The following is a 14566-nucleotide window of genomic DNA, read 5'->3' on the forward strand; positions in this document are numbered from 1 at the left end:
AAATAAATTAAAAAAAGATGGACAGTTCCTGCGTGTCACTTTTGTAATTTTGCTAAAGTTTTGCAAAACCCCCCACAAAATTAAGTGTTTTTTCAATATGAAAATCAAGATGAGTGAATTCAAAGAGACAAATTATTCCTATAGTAACAAAACTAAATGAATAACTACACACCAGTGGAGGCTGCTGAGGGGAGGACGGCTCATAATAATGGCTGGAACGGAGCAAATGGAATGGAATCAAACACATGGAAACCATGTTTAATGTATTTGATACCCTTCCACCATTCTGCTCCAGTCATTACCTCAAGCCCTTCCTCCCTAATTAAGGTGCCACCAATGTCCTTGAAAATAAAAGAGAGCCGCACACTCTAGGAGCTCAGATGCAAAAATGTAATTACCAACATTTCGACAGTCAAGCTGTCTTCACCAAGGTATAATCACAAACACTGCGGGATGACTCGTTTATGTAGTGTCAAAAGACACAGGTGTCTGTAATCATGGTCAAGAGTGGCCTAATATCATTGGTTAATTATCAAATATTAAAATGGCATACAAAGAATAGCATACAAACAACAAATGGATAGCATATGATCATAAATTCCTTTTAGACTACACAAGCTTACAAACAATTACAATGGCAAAGTCACAATAATCACAAGAATGGCTTCAGATCAAAGTCCACGTTGAAACCGAAGGGACCAAGGGTCTTTAAGTTAAAGATCCAGGCAGCCTCTCGTTTTAACAATACATTATCAAGGTCACCCCCTCTCCTAGGGAGGTTGACATGTTCGATGCCATATTTCTGTTGAAATCTGATTATTTTTTTTATTCGTTTTTTTATTCGACAGAATTGGCAGTAGGGCAAACTATTTTTCAAGGGAAGTGGGTGACAACTATCAGCCCTCAACAAACTGTTACGATCAGTGTATAGAACATTATCTTCACACAAGATCAGAAGATCAAGAAAACTGATTTGACGTTTATCAGATTGCATAGTAAATCTCAAATGATCAGAACAGGAGTTAAGAAAAGCATGGAATGCCTGGAGCTGTTGTGCATCACCCCTCCATAGAACAAAAATATCATCAATATACCGTTTCCAAATAATGATGTTAGGCAAGAAAGCATTTTTGAGAGGATTGAAAATAGACTGTTTCTCCATGTAATCCACATACAAATGAGCATAGTTAGGAGCCATGGGGGATCCCATAGCAGTACCCTTCGACTGAATAAAGAAATCATTTAGAAACATGAAATAGTTATGTGTGAGTACTATTTCAGCCAATGTTACAATGCATGCACTGGAAGGTAGTTCATTAGGGTCACGTTGCAGAAGAAAATGTTCCATAGCTTCAATACCGCCCTCGTGTGTCCTGACACACATGCACATGCTCACTCATGTCAACATAATGAGATATTGTTTGAGCTATACAGTAGATGGAGTACTTTATGACACAGACAAAGCGTGGAAGAGGTATAGTGTAGACCGGTCAAAGTCAAACTAAATTAATCTGAGCAGAACACCTCACTTCAGAATTCTGATTGCTGCTTGGCAAATTGTGTGTTCACTGTTTCTGGCAGCAAGGAATAAAGGTTACTGCAAAGCTTTTCTTTTACCGTCCTCTGTGTATTTCACCTGAAAAGGACATCTCTTTGATTTCTGTGGATCCAGGAAATGTGTCTTTTAAATGGTCATTTTTTGCAAAAGGTTAGGTGGCATACATTTGTCATGATGCCTTACCTCACTGCAAATATCCCAGTGCTCTTTGTCTATCTGGATCTCTGTCGTTTCTTGAAGCAGGGAGTACAGAGAACTGGACGTATCCTTTTAGTCACCTTGCTTGTATTTCAGAAAAGGAACAACATCATCTATGGTGAATACATTCATCAAACATAGGTGTTGTCACAACACCTTAGTGGGAAAAGGAATCAACTTATTCTAAAAGATACTAAAGGTTACCTCATGAGCTGAATAGATCTATAATGAGGCATAACGTATTAATGTATGGAATACTGTATCAGTGTAATAAACTATACTTAAACCATTTTTGTACACTCCATATCACAGTATACTGTATATAAATCACAGTTGAAGTCGTAAGTTTACATACACCTTAGCCAAATACATTTAAACTCAGTTTATCACAATTCCTGACATTTAATCCTAGTAAAAATTCCCTGTCTTAGGTCAGTTAGGATCACCACTTTATTTTAAGAATGTGAAATGTCAGAATAATAATATAGAGAATGTGCTTCACGGTTGGGATGGTGTTCTTCGGCTTGCAAGCATCCCCCTTTTTCCTCCAAACATAACGATGGTCATTATGGCCAAACAGTTCTATTTTTGTTTCATCAGACCAGAGAACATTTCTCCAAAAAGTACGATCTTAGTCACCATGTGCAGTTGCAAACCGTAGTCTGGCTTTTTTATGGAGGTTTTGGAGCAGTGGCTTCTTCCTTGCTGAGCGGCCTTTCAGGTTATGTTGATATAGGACTCGTTTTACTGGATATAGATACTTTTGTACCTGTTTCCTCCAGCATCTTCACAAGGTCCTTTGCTGTTGTTCTGGGATTGATTTGCACTTTTCGCACTAAAGTACGTTCATCTCTAGGAGACAGAACGCGTCTCCTTCCTGAGCGGTATGACGGCTGTGTGGTCCCATGGTGTTTATACTTGTGTACTATTGTTTGCACAGATGGATGTGGTACCTTCAGGCGTTTGAAAATTGCTCCAAGGATGAACCAGACTTGTGGAAGTCTACAATTGATTTTCCCGTGATGTGAAGCAAAGAGGCACTGAGTTTGAAGGTAGGCCTTGAAATATATCCACAGGTACACATCCAATTTACACAAATGATGTCAATTAGCCTATCAGAAGCTTCTAAGGCCATGCCATAATTTTCCAAGTTTTTTAAAAGCGCAGTCAACTTAGTGTATGTAAACCTCTGACCCACTGGAATTGTGATACAGTGTATAATAAGTCAAATAATCTGTCTGTAAACAATTGTTGGAAAAATGACTTGTCATGCACAAAGTAGATGTCTTAACAGACTTGCCAAAGCTATAGTTTGTTAACAAGAAATTTGTGGAGTGGTTGAAAAACTAGTTTTAATGACTCCAACCTAAGTGTATGTAAACGTCCGACTTAAACTGTATATGTTATGGTAAATGTGTAAAAGTAAACTCATTGAGAGAAGCCTCTTTGGCGTGCTGGGTAAGGTGACATAGAGAGCACAGGTTGGTGGCACCTTAATTGGGGAAGACGGGCTCGTGGTAATGGCTGGAATGATATCAAACACATGGGTTAATGCCATTCCATTAGCTCTGTTCCAGCCATTATTATGAGCCGTCCTCCCCTCAGCAGCCTCCACTTGTAGAGAGTCTCGCTTCTCTACTGCCTCCTTATACTTTTTCTAAAACACAAAGTTAACTTTGTTTTGTTTCCAAGGTCTGCTACACCGTGACATTTTCCCTGAAAATATCCCATTCAAATCTTGAAAACGTTGGTTACATTTTACGTAGACCATCCGTCTTGAGCTACATAGCATTGTCACAAGCACGACATAATAGATGTTATTAACAGTCATGACAGTTGATGTCTGGTAATGAAAACTGACATTAAACTGAACTTACACTGACCTACATTAGTTTGCTAATGATAGTTGAGAATAAACACTTGTGGAAAGAGTATTTTTCCCGTTTTCTTAATACTTGTTCTGATGGACGTTAAAAAAAAGACATTACACCTATACCTTTAGGTGATGTAATCACATGATGATATGGATTGCATTGGTGAAAATAAGCCTATTGTGTCAGGAAGTTGAGAATACAGCGAGGTTTAAATCTTATTTTTTGCATCCCTCTTTATACTTATTCTGAAAACAGAACAAAAGAAAACTAGTGTGTCCAAAAATGTTAAGCAGTACTGAATCTTGTAAAATCATATCATCAGCCAAAATAAGACATGATGCAAAAAAGCCCTGGTAGCATGTAAAGTACAGGGCCTTCAGAAAGTATTCAGACCCCTTGACTTCTTCCACATTTTGTTAGGTTACAGCCTTATTCTAAAATGAATTAAATGGTTTTTTCCCCACTTCAGCAATTTACACACACAACTCCATAATGACAAAGCAAAAACTGTTGTTTTTTTTAGAAATGTTTGCTAATTTATAAAAATATGAAAACTGGGGAGGGGGAAATCTCATTTACATTCAGACCCTTAACTCAGTACTTTGCTGAAGCACCTCTGGCAGCGATTACAGCCTTGAGTCTTCTTGGGTATGATACTACAAGCTTGGCACACCTGTTTTTGGGGAGTTTCTCACATTATCCTCTGGAGATCCTCTCAAGCTCTGTCAGGTTGGATGGGGAGCGTTGCTGCACAGCTATTTACAGGTCTCTCCAGAGATCGGGTTCAAGTCCGGGATCTGACTGGGCCACTCAAGGACATTCAGAGACTTGTCCCGAAGCCACTCCTGCGTTGTCTTGGTTGTATGCTTAGGGTTGCTGTCCTATTGGAAGGTGAACCTTCGCCCCAATCTGAGGTCCTGAGCGCTCTGGAGCAGGTTTTCATCAAGGATCTCTCTGTACTTTGCTCCGTTCATCTTTCCCTCGATCCTGACGAGTCTCCGAGTCCCTGATGTTGAAAAACATCCCCAAAGCATGACGCTGCCACCACCATGCTTCACCATAGGGATGATACCAGGTTTCCTCCAGACGTGACACTTGGCATTCAGGCAAAAGAGTCAAATCTTGGTTTCATCAGTCCAGAGAATCTTGTTTCTCATGGTCAGAGTCTTTAGGTGCCTTTTGGCAAACTCTAGGTGGTCTGTCGTGTACTGTTTACTGAGGCGTGGCTTATGTCTGCACACTCTACCATAAAGGCCAGATTGGTGGAGTGCTGCATAGATGGTTGTCCTTCTGAAAGGTTTTCCCATCACCACAGATGAATTCTAGAGCTCTGTCAGAGTGACCATCGGGTTCCCTGACTAAGGCCTTCTCCCCCGATTTCTCAGTTTGGCCGGGCGGCGAGCTCTAGGAAGAGTCTTTGTGGTTCCAAACCTGATGGAGGCCACTGTGTTCTTGGGGACCTTCAATGCTGCAGAAATATTTTGGTACCCTTCCCCAGATCTGTGCCCGACACAATCATGGCTTGGTTCTTGCTCTGACATGAACTATCAACTGAGGGACCTTATATAGACAGGTTTGTGTCTTTCCAAATCATGTCCAATCAATTGAATTTACCACAGGTGAATAGTTGGACTGTAGAAACATCTCAAGGATGATCAATGGAAACAGGATGCACCTATTATTTTTGCAATACATTTTATAATAAAGCTGTAACGTAACAAAATGTGGAAAAGGGGTCTGAATACCTTACGAATACACATCATATGAAAACAGACCCTGTTAATCCTGACTGTGTGTGTGTGTGTGTGTGTGTGTGTGTGTGTGTGTGTGTGTGTGTGTGTGTGTGTGTGACTCACCACGCTCTGTAGCTGGGAGGCCTCTTTGGCGTGCTGAGTCTCCAAAGTCTCTGGAAGCTTTGAGTAGAGAGGAGTGGAGAACTGCTGCTTCCCTGCCTCCTTGTACTTGGCCTGCCGCCCACGCCCACACACACACACACACACACACAAAAACAGTAGAGTTGAAAATGCGATGGAAGTTTTTAAATATTCACATGCAAATCTGTCACTAAATGGATGGAAACCTACAGTCATGGCCCAAAGTTTTGAGAATGACACAAATATACATTTTCAAAGTCTGTTGCCTCAGTTTTTATGATGGAAATTTGCATATACTCCAGAATGTTATGAAGAGTGATCAGATGAAGTCCCTCTTTGCCATGCAAACTGAATCCCCCAAAAACATTTCCACTGCATTTCAGCCCTGCCACAAAAGGACCAGCTGACATCATGTCAGTCATTCTCTCATTAACACAGGTGTGAGTGTTGACAAGGACAAGGCTGGAGATCACTCTGTCATGCTGATTGAGTTTGAATAACAGACTGGAAGCTTCAAAAGGAGGGTGGTGCTTGGAATCATTTGTTCTTCCCTGTCAATCATGGTTACCTGCAAGGAAACACATGCCGTCATCACTGCTTTGCACAAAAAGGGCTTCACAGGCAAGGATATTGCTGCCAGTAAGATTGCACCTAAATCAACCATTTATCAGATCATCAAGAACTTCAAGGAGAGCGGTTCAATTGTTGTGACGAAGGCTTCAGGGTGCCCAAGAAAGTACAGCAAGCGCTAGGACCGTCTCCTAAAGTTGATTCAGCTGAGGGATCGGGGCACCACCAGTACAGAGCTTGCTCAGGAATGGCAGCAGGCATGTGTGAGTGCATCTGCACGCACAGTGAGGCAAAGACTTTTGGATGATGGCCTGGTGTCAAGAAGGGCAGCAAAGAAGTCACTTCTCTCCAAGAAAAACATCAGGGAAAGACTGCAAAAGGTACAGGGATTGGACTGCTGAGGATTGGGGTAAAGTGATTTTCTCTGATGAATTCTCTTTCTGATTGTTTTGGGCATCCGGAAAAAAGCTTGTCCGGAGAAGACAAGGTGAGCGCTACCATCAGTCCTGTGTCATGCCAACAGTAAAGCATTCTGAGACCATTCATGTTTGGGGTTGCTTCTCAGCCAAGGAAGTGGGCTCACTCACAATTTTGCCTAAGAACACAGCCATGAATAAAGAATGGTACCAACACATCCTCCGAGAGCAACTTCTCCCAACCATCCAGGAACGGTTTGGTGACGAACAATGCCTTTTCCAGCATGATGGAGCACCTTGCGATAAGGCAAAAGTGGCTAAGTGGCTCGGGGAACAAAACATCGATATTTTTGGGTCCATGGCCTGGAAACTCCCCAGACCTCAATCGCATTGAGAACTTGTGGTCAATCCTCAAGAGGCGGGTAACAAACAAAATAAACAAAATAAACAAAACCCCACAAATTCTGACAAACTCCAAGCATTGATTATGCAAGAATGGGCTGCCATCAGTCAGGATGTGGCCCAGAAGTTAATTGACAGCATGCCAGAGCGGATTGCAGAGGTCTTGAAAAAGAAGGGTCAACACTGCAAATATTGACTCTTTGCATCAACTTCATGTAGTTGTCAATAAAAGCCTTTGACGCTTATGAAATGCTCGTAATTATACTTCAGTATTCCATAGTAACGTCTGACAAAAATATCTAAAGACACTGAAGCAGCAAACTTTGTGGAAATTAATATTTGTGTCATTCTCAAAACCTTTGGCCACAGCTGTATAGTAGCTGTTGACATCAATGCATGACTACAGAAAATGAGTAGAAGCTAGGGTTCACGCTCAAGCTCTTATTTCATTAGCGGTGCTACTGATGAAACAGAGATGTCCTTTAAGTGTGATGAGTGGTGGTCAGCGCTGTAGGGCTACTGTATTGTACCTGGCTCTGGAGCTGGGAGACCGCTTGGCATGTTGGGTCTCCAGAGTCTTTCGCATCACAGAGTAGAGAGACCTTGCCTTCTTCTTCACTGCCTTCTTGTACTTCGTCTGAAAGACAGTTATTGAAACCAATGTAGGGATTCAAACCAACACAGATAAATTACATAAACTACGATTGACTTCAGTCCGTATCAGAGGTGTAAACATCTTAATTATTAGCGTACAAATCTGTAAGCTGCTTGTCCTGCTAACATTGTCATTAAAGTAAGAAAATATATGTGAACTGTGGGTGAACTAGCCCCCAAAAGAGAATGGCATACCTGCTGCTCTTTTCACCTGACTTTGCTGTTCAGACACATTTCTGACAGATTGGGTATCCATGGTATCAGCTCGACCGGATGGGAGATATTTTTCTTCCCGCTCTCTTTGTACTTGGAGGGTAGAAGAAAAGACAATGAATACATCATGGATTTGGATACTTAATATTATAAACTGGGTGGTTCAAGCCCTGAATTCTGATGGTATATCAGACCATGTACCACGTGTATGACAAAACATTTATAATAGCAATAAGGCTGCTCGGGGGTTTGTGATATATGGCCAAAATACCACGGCTAAGGGCTGTGTCCAGGCACTCCGCATCGCGTCGTGCATAAGAACAGGCCTTAGCTGTGCTATATTTGCCATATACCACACCTCCTCGGTCCTTATTGCTTAATTATACAACCACAAATGTGTCTGGTGTGTTTGGGGATACTGTCATATAATATTCATAAAGATTTTATAACTAGTCATACAAAACTTGTAATGTTCCCAATAGCATTAATATTCATGTCCCTGAGGAAAATTTGCGCTCACCTTGCTCTGCGTCTCTGTGAGCGCTTGAGCTCTCTCTGTCTCTGTCTCCATCGTCTCAGGGAATTGAGAGTCAGCCGAACCAGAGGAGACTTTCTCACCTTTGTACTTGAACTGTAAAGCAAAGAAATGGATGTGAGTTGAGGTCGTCCTCCGTGCTTCAGCAAACAAAGGAGAATAGGAGGAGTGCTACACAACAACAGAAAGAGAAATCCAAAAATAAGTCATACCCAAATAAACTTCTAACAGTGGACTAATTCATGGTGAAAAAGCTTTGGATCAGTCAGATAACAAAGGCAGAGATTTGCTTCATTTTAGAAAGCTCAGACTTTATTCCAATAGATGGACAGGTACACTGACGTTTAATACTGATGTAATGAATGTATTTGTCAGTAATGAAGCGTTTCCTATGAATTACAGTGGGTATCATAACTATTTTCTTACAAAATTGGGATTCTGTCATTTGTCAACGATCTACAGAAAATAATCTGTAATGTCAAAATGTCAAAAATATTCTAACATTTCTTACAAATGAATTATACCTTGATATACCTTGATTAGATAAGTATTCACCCCCCTGAATCAATACATGTTAGAAATTACTTGGGTAAGTCTCTAAGAGCTTCGCACACCTGGATTATGCAATATTTGCCATTATTCTTTTCAGAATGCTTCAAGCGCTGTCAAGGTGTTGTGGATCTTGGTTAGATAATTTTCAAGTGTTTCCATGGATATTCAAGCAGATTTAAGTCAGAACTGTGACTTGGCCACTGAGGAACATTCATTGTCTTCTTGGTAAGCAACTCCAGTGTAGATTTGGCCTTGTGTTGTAGGTTTTTGTCCTGCTGAAAGGTCAATTCCCCACTCAGTGTCTGGTGTAAAGCAGACTGAAGCAGGTTTTCCTCTAGGATTTTTCCTGTACTTAGCTCCATCGCGTTTCTTTTTATCCTGGAAGCTCCACAGTCTTTGCCGATGACAAGCATACCCATTCCATGATGCAGTCACCACCATGCATGAAAATAAGGAGGCAGTTACTCAGTGATGTGTTGTGTTGGATTTGACCCAACCATAAGGCTTTGCATTTAGGCCAAAAGGTTTATTCCTTTGCCGTGTTTCCTTGTAGTATAACTTTAGTGCCTTGTTGCATACAGGATGCATGTTTTGGAATATTTTTATTCCACTGTCATTTAGGTTAGTATTGTGGAGTAACCACAATGTTGTTGATCCATCCTCAGTTTTTCTCCCATCACAGCCATTGAACTCTGTAGCTGTTTCAAAATCACCATCGGCCTCATGGTGACATCCCTGAGAATTTTCATTCCTGTACTGCAGCTCAGTTCAGAAGGACGACTGTACCTTTGTTATGCTGAGGAATGTATTGTGTCTGTTGCTTGCCAAGGTGTGTGTGTGTGTGTGTGTGTGTGTGTGTGTGTGTGTGTGTGTGTGTGTGTGTGTGTGTGTGTGTGTGTGTGTGTGTGTGTGTGTGTGTGTGTGTGTGGTGAGTGAGTGAGTGAGTGAGTGAGTGAGTGAGTGAGTGAGTGAGTGAGTGAGAGAGAGAGAGAGAGAAATATGCCAACTCACTTCAGAGATGAAAGCGCGGATGTTCTTGGAATGCTGCAACTCTACATCAGGGATGAAGAGGTTCTGGGTCTTTAGATTTCTCATAAACCTCCTTGTACTTCACCTACAGGAGAGAGTTGTTATTTTGTCTTTCTTAGGCTCACCACCGCCCACCTAATTCGATGGACAACTTTATTATTTTAATAACATGGTGCCATGACAAACAGTAAAATACTGGTCAATACAAACATATTGTTTTCAACATAAGAGATATCTACACAGACCTGAAGAAAGGCTGCTTTTCTCCTAACCCTTTACAGGTGGCTACGATCCATTACTGGACACTGCAGTGAAACCTGCCACAACCTCTCACAATAACAACAGGATGTATGTATCAGAGAACACAAGAGGATAAATCTTACTTACATCACTTACCAGAACACTGCACCTACTGGCAAAGACAGGTTTTGTGCAAGGCGGGCGTAAGCAGCTAATTATTAAAGAATACAGTAATTTAAGCTTATGGGTCTACTTGGCACATTGTCAGACTGTACTGGTTGTGTTACAGTGTATATTGTAGCTATAGCATAAAGGGGACAAAAGCTCAGCTAGCCAATTGTTCCTTGGGCTGATACTGCTTATCAGTGCTTTTCCATATGGACACTGACGCCAACCACTGGCATTGCATTACAATGGGGGCATATACAGTATTTGACCCTTGGCATTTTGTCAGCATCATTCGTTGGCACAGTAAAAGTCTCCAGAACAGGGGGAATAGAGATGGCCTTTCCATTTATTCAACTAGGGAACTCAGAAGCTGAAGAGAGGAAAAGAGACCCCTCTTGAACATGCAACAGAAGAAAGCTACACTGAAGTAACATAGTGTTAATCATTTATGTCCTGCAACAATGTCTTTCATCCTGACAAAAGTATTCAAAAAGCCAGAGTGCCTCTCCACTCTGGTGTTACACTTTATGGCCAGCAGTTGCTAAAAGTTTTATCTCCACTTAGTTGTGGGTGTCTTAATTAGGGAGCACATTGAGACATGTCAGAACTGTTCTGCATCGCAGATGGACACTTTGTAATTAAGCAGATTCATGTTGCAAACTAATTGGTCGATTATGTTGAGAGACAACGAGGAAATATTCAAATGGCCATTTGAAAACCTTTCTAACCATCCTGCCCCCCCCACCACCACACACTTTTTTCTCAATAAGTTAAGAGGGAAAATGAGGGGTGGGGACATCTGAATGATAAGCAACTGAAATCCAAAATAGCTGCCTACGTTATACTTCTCTAGATCTCGTTCTTCTTATTTAATGGGAGGGAAGCAGTGTACATTTTAGGACCCCTTCAGCCTCCAGACACACCTCTCTTTGAGTTTACCTTCCAATATAAACTCTCTCTTCTAGTGGTGTTGAGCACAAAATAGGGCTCACACTCTCATTGCAGTCCAGATGAATTATCCCCAGATTAGGCCACACGCCTCTTCATCTGTGGTGCTGAGGTGTAGGCATGACTAAATCCCTCAAGGGCTTTCCTCCAAACCCTTTACAGATGGCTACATCTCATTACTGGACACTGCAGTGAATCCTGCCACAGCCTCCCACAACAACAACAGGATACATCAGAGAACACAGAGGAGGAATCCTACATATGTCGCTTGTCAGAACACGGCACCTCCTGGAGACGTACACACTGGATCTGCGCAAGACGTGCTTAGCAGCCGAGGTCTGACAGGAAAACAAAGCACTTAGCTACAGTAGGTATAATTCCCCCCGCAGCTTCATCAGAAAGACACACAGGCCGGGGCAATGCCAGCCGGCGTTCTCACCTCAGCTTCACCACCTGCGCCACATTCACTCACCGCTGCATCTCCCGACAATGTTTCCTCAGACGTTCCTTCCATCCAGGTGACCGTTTCCTCAGACGTTCCTTCCATCCAGGTGACCGTTTCCTCAGACGTTCCTTCCATCCAGGTGACCGTTTCCTCAGACGTTCCTTCCATCCAGGTGACCGTTTCCTCAGACGTTCCTTCCATCCAGGTGTCCGTTTCCTCAGACGTTCCTTCCATCCAGGTGACCGTTTCCTCAGACATTCCTTCCATCCAGGTGACCATTTCCTCCGATGTTCCTTTCATCAAGGTGACCGTTTCCTCTGACATTCCTTCCATCAAGGTGACCGTTTCCTCTGACATTCCTTCCATCAAGGTGACCATTTCCTCCGATGTACCTTCCATCAAGGTGACCATTTCCTCCGATGTTCCTTTCATCAAGGTGACCGTTTCCTCTGACATTCCTTCCATCAAGGTGACCGTTTCCTCTGACATTCCTTCCATCAAGGTGACCGTTTCCTCCGATGTACCTTCCATCAAGGTGACCATTTCCTCCGATGTTCATGACCATTTCCTCCGATGTTCCTTTCATCATCAAGGTGACCGTTTCCTCTGACATTCCTTCCATCAAGGTGACCGTTTCCTCTGACATTCCTTCCATCAAGGTGACCGTTTCCTCCGATGTACCTTCCATCCAGGTGACTGAAAACAAAGTAAAATGATGATGATGGACATGACCAGCCTATGAGCCTCCTTCAAAGCCTCCTTCACTCATGCTGCTAAACATACCCTCGTAAAACTGACTATCCTAACGATCCTTGACTTCGGCGATGTCATTTACAAAATAGACTCCAACATTCTACTCAGCAATTTGGATGTAGCTATCACAGTGCCATCCATTTTGTCACCAAAGCCCCATATACCACCCACCACTGCGACCTGTATGCTCTCATTGGCTGGCCCTCGCTACATATTCGCCGCCAAACCCACTGGCTCCAGATCATCTATAAGTCTTTGCTAGGTAAAGCCCTGCCTTATCTCAGCTCACTGGTCACCATAGCAACACCCACCCTAGCACGCGCTCCAGCAGGTATATTTCACTGGTCATCCCCAAAGCCAACACCTACTTTGGCTGCCTTTCCTTCCAGTTCTCTGCTGCCAATGACTGGAACGAATTGCAAAAAAGCTGGAGACTTATATCTCCCTCACTAACTTTAAGCATCAGCTGTCAGAGCAGCTTACCGATCACTGCACCTGTACACAGCCCATCTGTAAATAGCCCACCCAACTACCTCATCCCCATATTGTTATTATTATAATATTTGTTTTGCTCTTTTGCACCCCAGTATCTCTACTTGCACATCATCATCTGCACATCCATCACTCCAGTATTAATGCTAAATTGTGATTATTTCGCCACTATGGCCTATTTATTGCCTTCTTACTACATTTACATTTACATACATTTACTTCTTGTCTAATCTTACTACATTTATACACACAGTACATATATTTTTTTCTATTTCTATTGACTGTACGTTTGTTAATCCCATGTGTAACTCTGTTGTTGTTTTTGTCGCACTGCTTTGCTTTATCTTGGCCAGGTCGCAGTTGTAAATGAGAACTTGTTCTCAACTGGCCTACCTGGTTAAATAAAGGTGAAATAAATGTTTAAAAAAATAATAACAAAAAAAAGTCAGAACGCTTTTATTTTCCGGCTCAACTCTCCCTCTCGACTCGAACTCCTTATCACCCCTGCTCAATTCTCCCTCTCGACTCGATGTTTACTTTATCCTGCTCAACTCTCCCTCTCGACTCGATGTTGGGTACTCCTTATCACCCCTGCTCAACTCTCCCTGTCGACTCGATGTGGGTACTCCTTATCACCCCTGCTCAACTCTCCCTCTCGACTCGATGTTGGGTCTTATCACCCCTGCTCAATTCTCCCTCTCGACTCGATGTTGGGTACTCCTTATCACCCCTGCTCAATTCTATCACTCCTTATCCCTGCTCAACTCTCCCTCTCGACTCGATGTTGGGTACTCCTTATCACCCCTGCTCAACTCTCCCTCTCGACTCGATGTTGGGTACTCCTTATCACCCCTGCTCAACTCTCCCTCTCGACTCGATGTTGGGTACTCCTTATCACCCCTGCTCAACTCTCCCTCTCGACTCGATGTTGGGTACTCCTTATCACCCCTGCTACTCTCCCTCTCGACTCGATGTTCACTTATCCCTGCTCAACTCTCCCTCTCGACTCGATGTTGGGTACTCCTTATCACCCCTGCTCAACTCTCCCTCTCGACTCGATGTTGGGTACTCTTTTATCATCTCTGCTTTTCCAATTTAGACCCCACTTGGGGCATTATTGTTGGTGATACTGTACATGTGTATCAGAGGGCCAGTCTTAAAGGTAGGAAGTCCAGAAAAGGTGTCAAACACTGGAAGGAATATCTCAACCCCTCTACAATGTCAATCGTCACACTAGTTTTTGGTCTCAAAAACATTTTTTAACATATTTTTATTATTTGAGATAACAAGTGCAAGTCCAAAAAGGCAACACCCTCATTAACCTTCAGCAGCCTTAGCTGGGTAACAATGACAGCATGAAGAGACCAGGGGAGGGTAGTGAACTGTTGAAGTCAATAAAGCAGATTTTGAGGAGTTGGCATGAAAAGAACATGAGCAGACTCCCATCCTCCCACTCAAGTGTCCAAATAAGCTGTTTGGATGCAGCAGGACACGAATAATGGATATTAACATTCAATATCCCTCATTTAGACTTGACTACTATAGGGTTGCATTGGATTTGTATGGCACAAAGAAAGCTAGATTTAACTGGATGACAGACTTATTTGGAGCCCTGACATCACAGTGAGTCTATTGAGGAAATACA

At 42.5% G+C, this 14566-nt stretch overlaps 1 protein-coding gene across 5 annotated transcripts in view; it reads right to left on the reverse strand.

Moving 5' to 3' along the window:
• Positions 1-14566, reverse strand: part of LOC135522862 (LIM zinc-binding domain-containing Nebulette-like) — a 74682-nt gene that overhangs the window by 20119 nt on the left and 39997 nt on the right. For 4 of the 5 annotated variants that reach the window (XR_010452731.1, XR_010452732.1, XM_064949498.1 and 1 more), the window contains exons 1-6: positions 11704-12218; positions 9858-9960; positions 8280-8390; positions 7742-7852; positions 7423-7529; positions 5487-5597 (exon numbers count right to left, since the gene is read on the reverse strand). The exons of the other annotated variant lie outside the window; for it this stretch is intronic. Coding sequence is in view for 2 of the 4 variants with exons in the window: in XM_064949498.1 (XP_064805570.1) it covers positions 5487-5597; positions 7423-7529; positions 7742-7802 (279 nt within the window). In the remaining 2 variants the exon portion in view is untranslated. Of the gene's footprint in view, positions 1-5486; positions 5598-7422; positions 7530-7741; positions 7853-8279; positions 8391-9857; positions 9961-11703; positions 12219-14566 lie in introns of those variants that run through there. 5 annotated transcript variants of the gene reach the window in all.

Source organism: Oncorhynchus masou, chromosome 30, assembly GCF_036934945.1.
Source record: "Oncorhynchus masou masou isolate Uvic2021 chromosome 30, UVic_Omas_1.1, whole genome shotgun sequence".
NCBI classification, from domain to species: domain Eukaryota; kingdom Metazoa; phylum Chordata; class Actinopteri; order Salmoniformes; family Salmonidae; genus Oncorhynchus; species Oncorhynchus masou.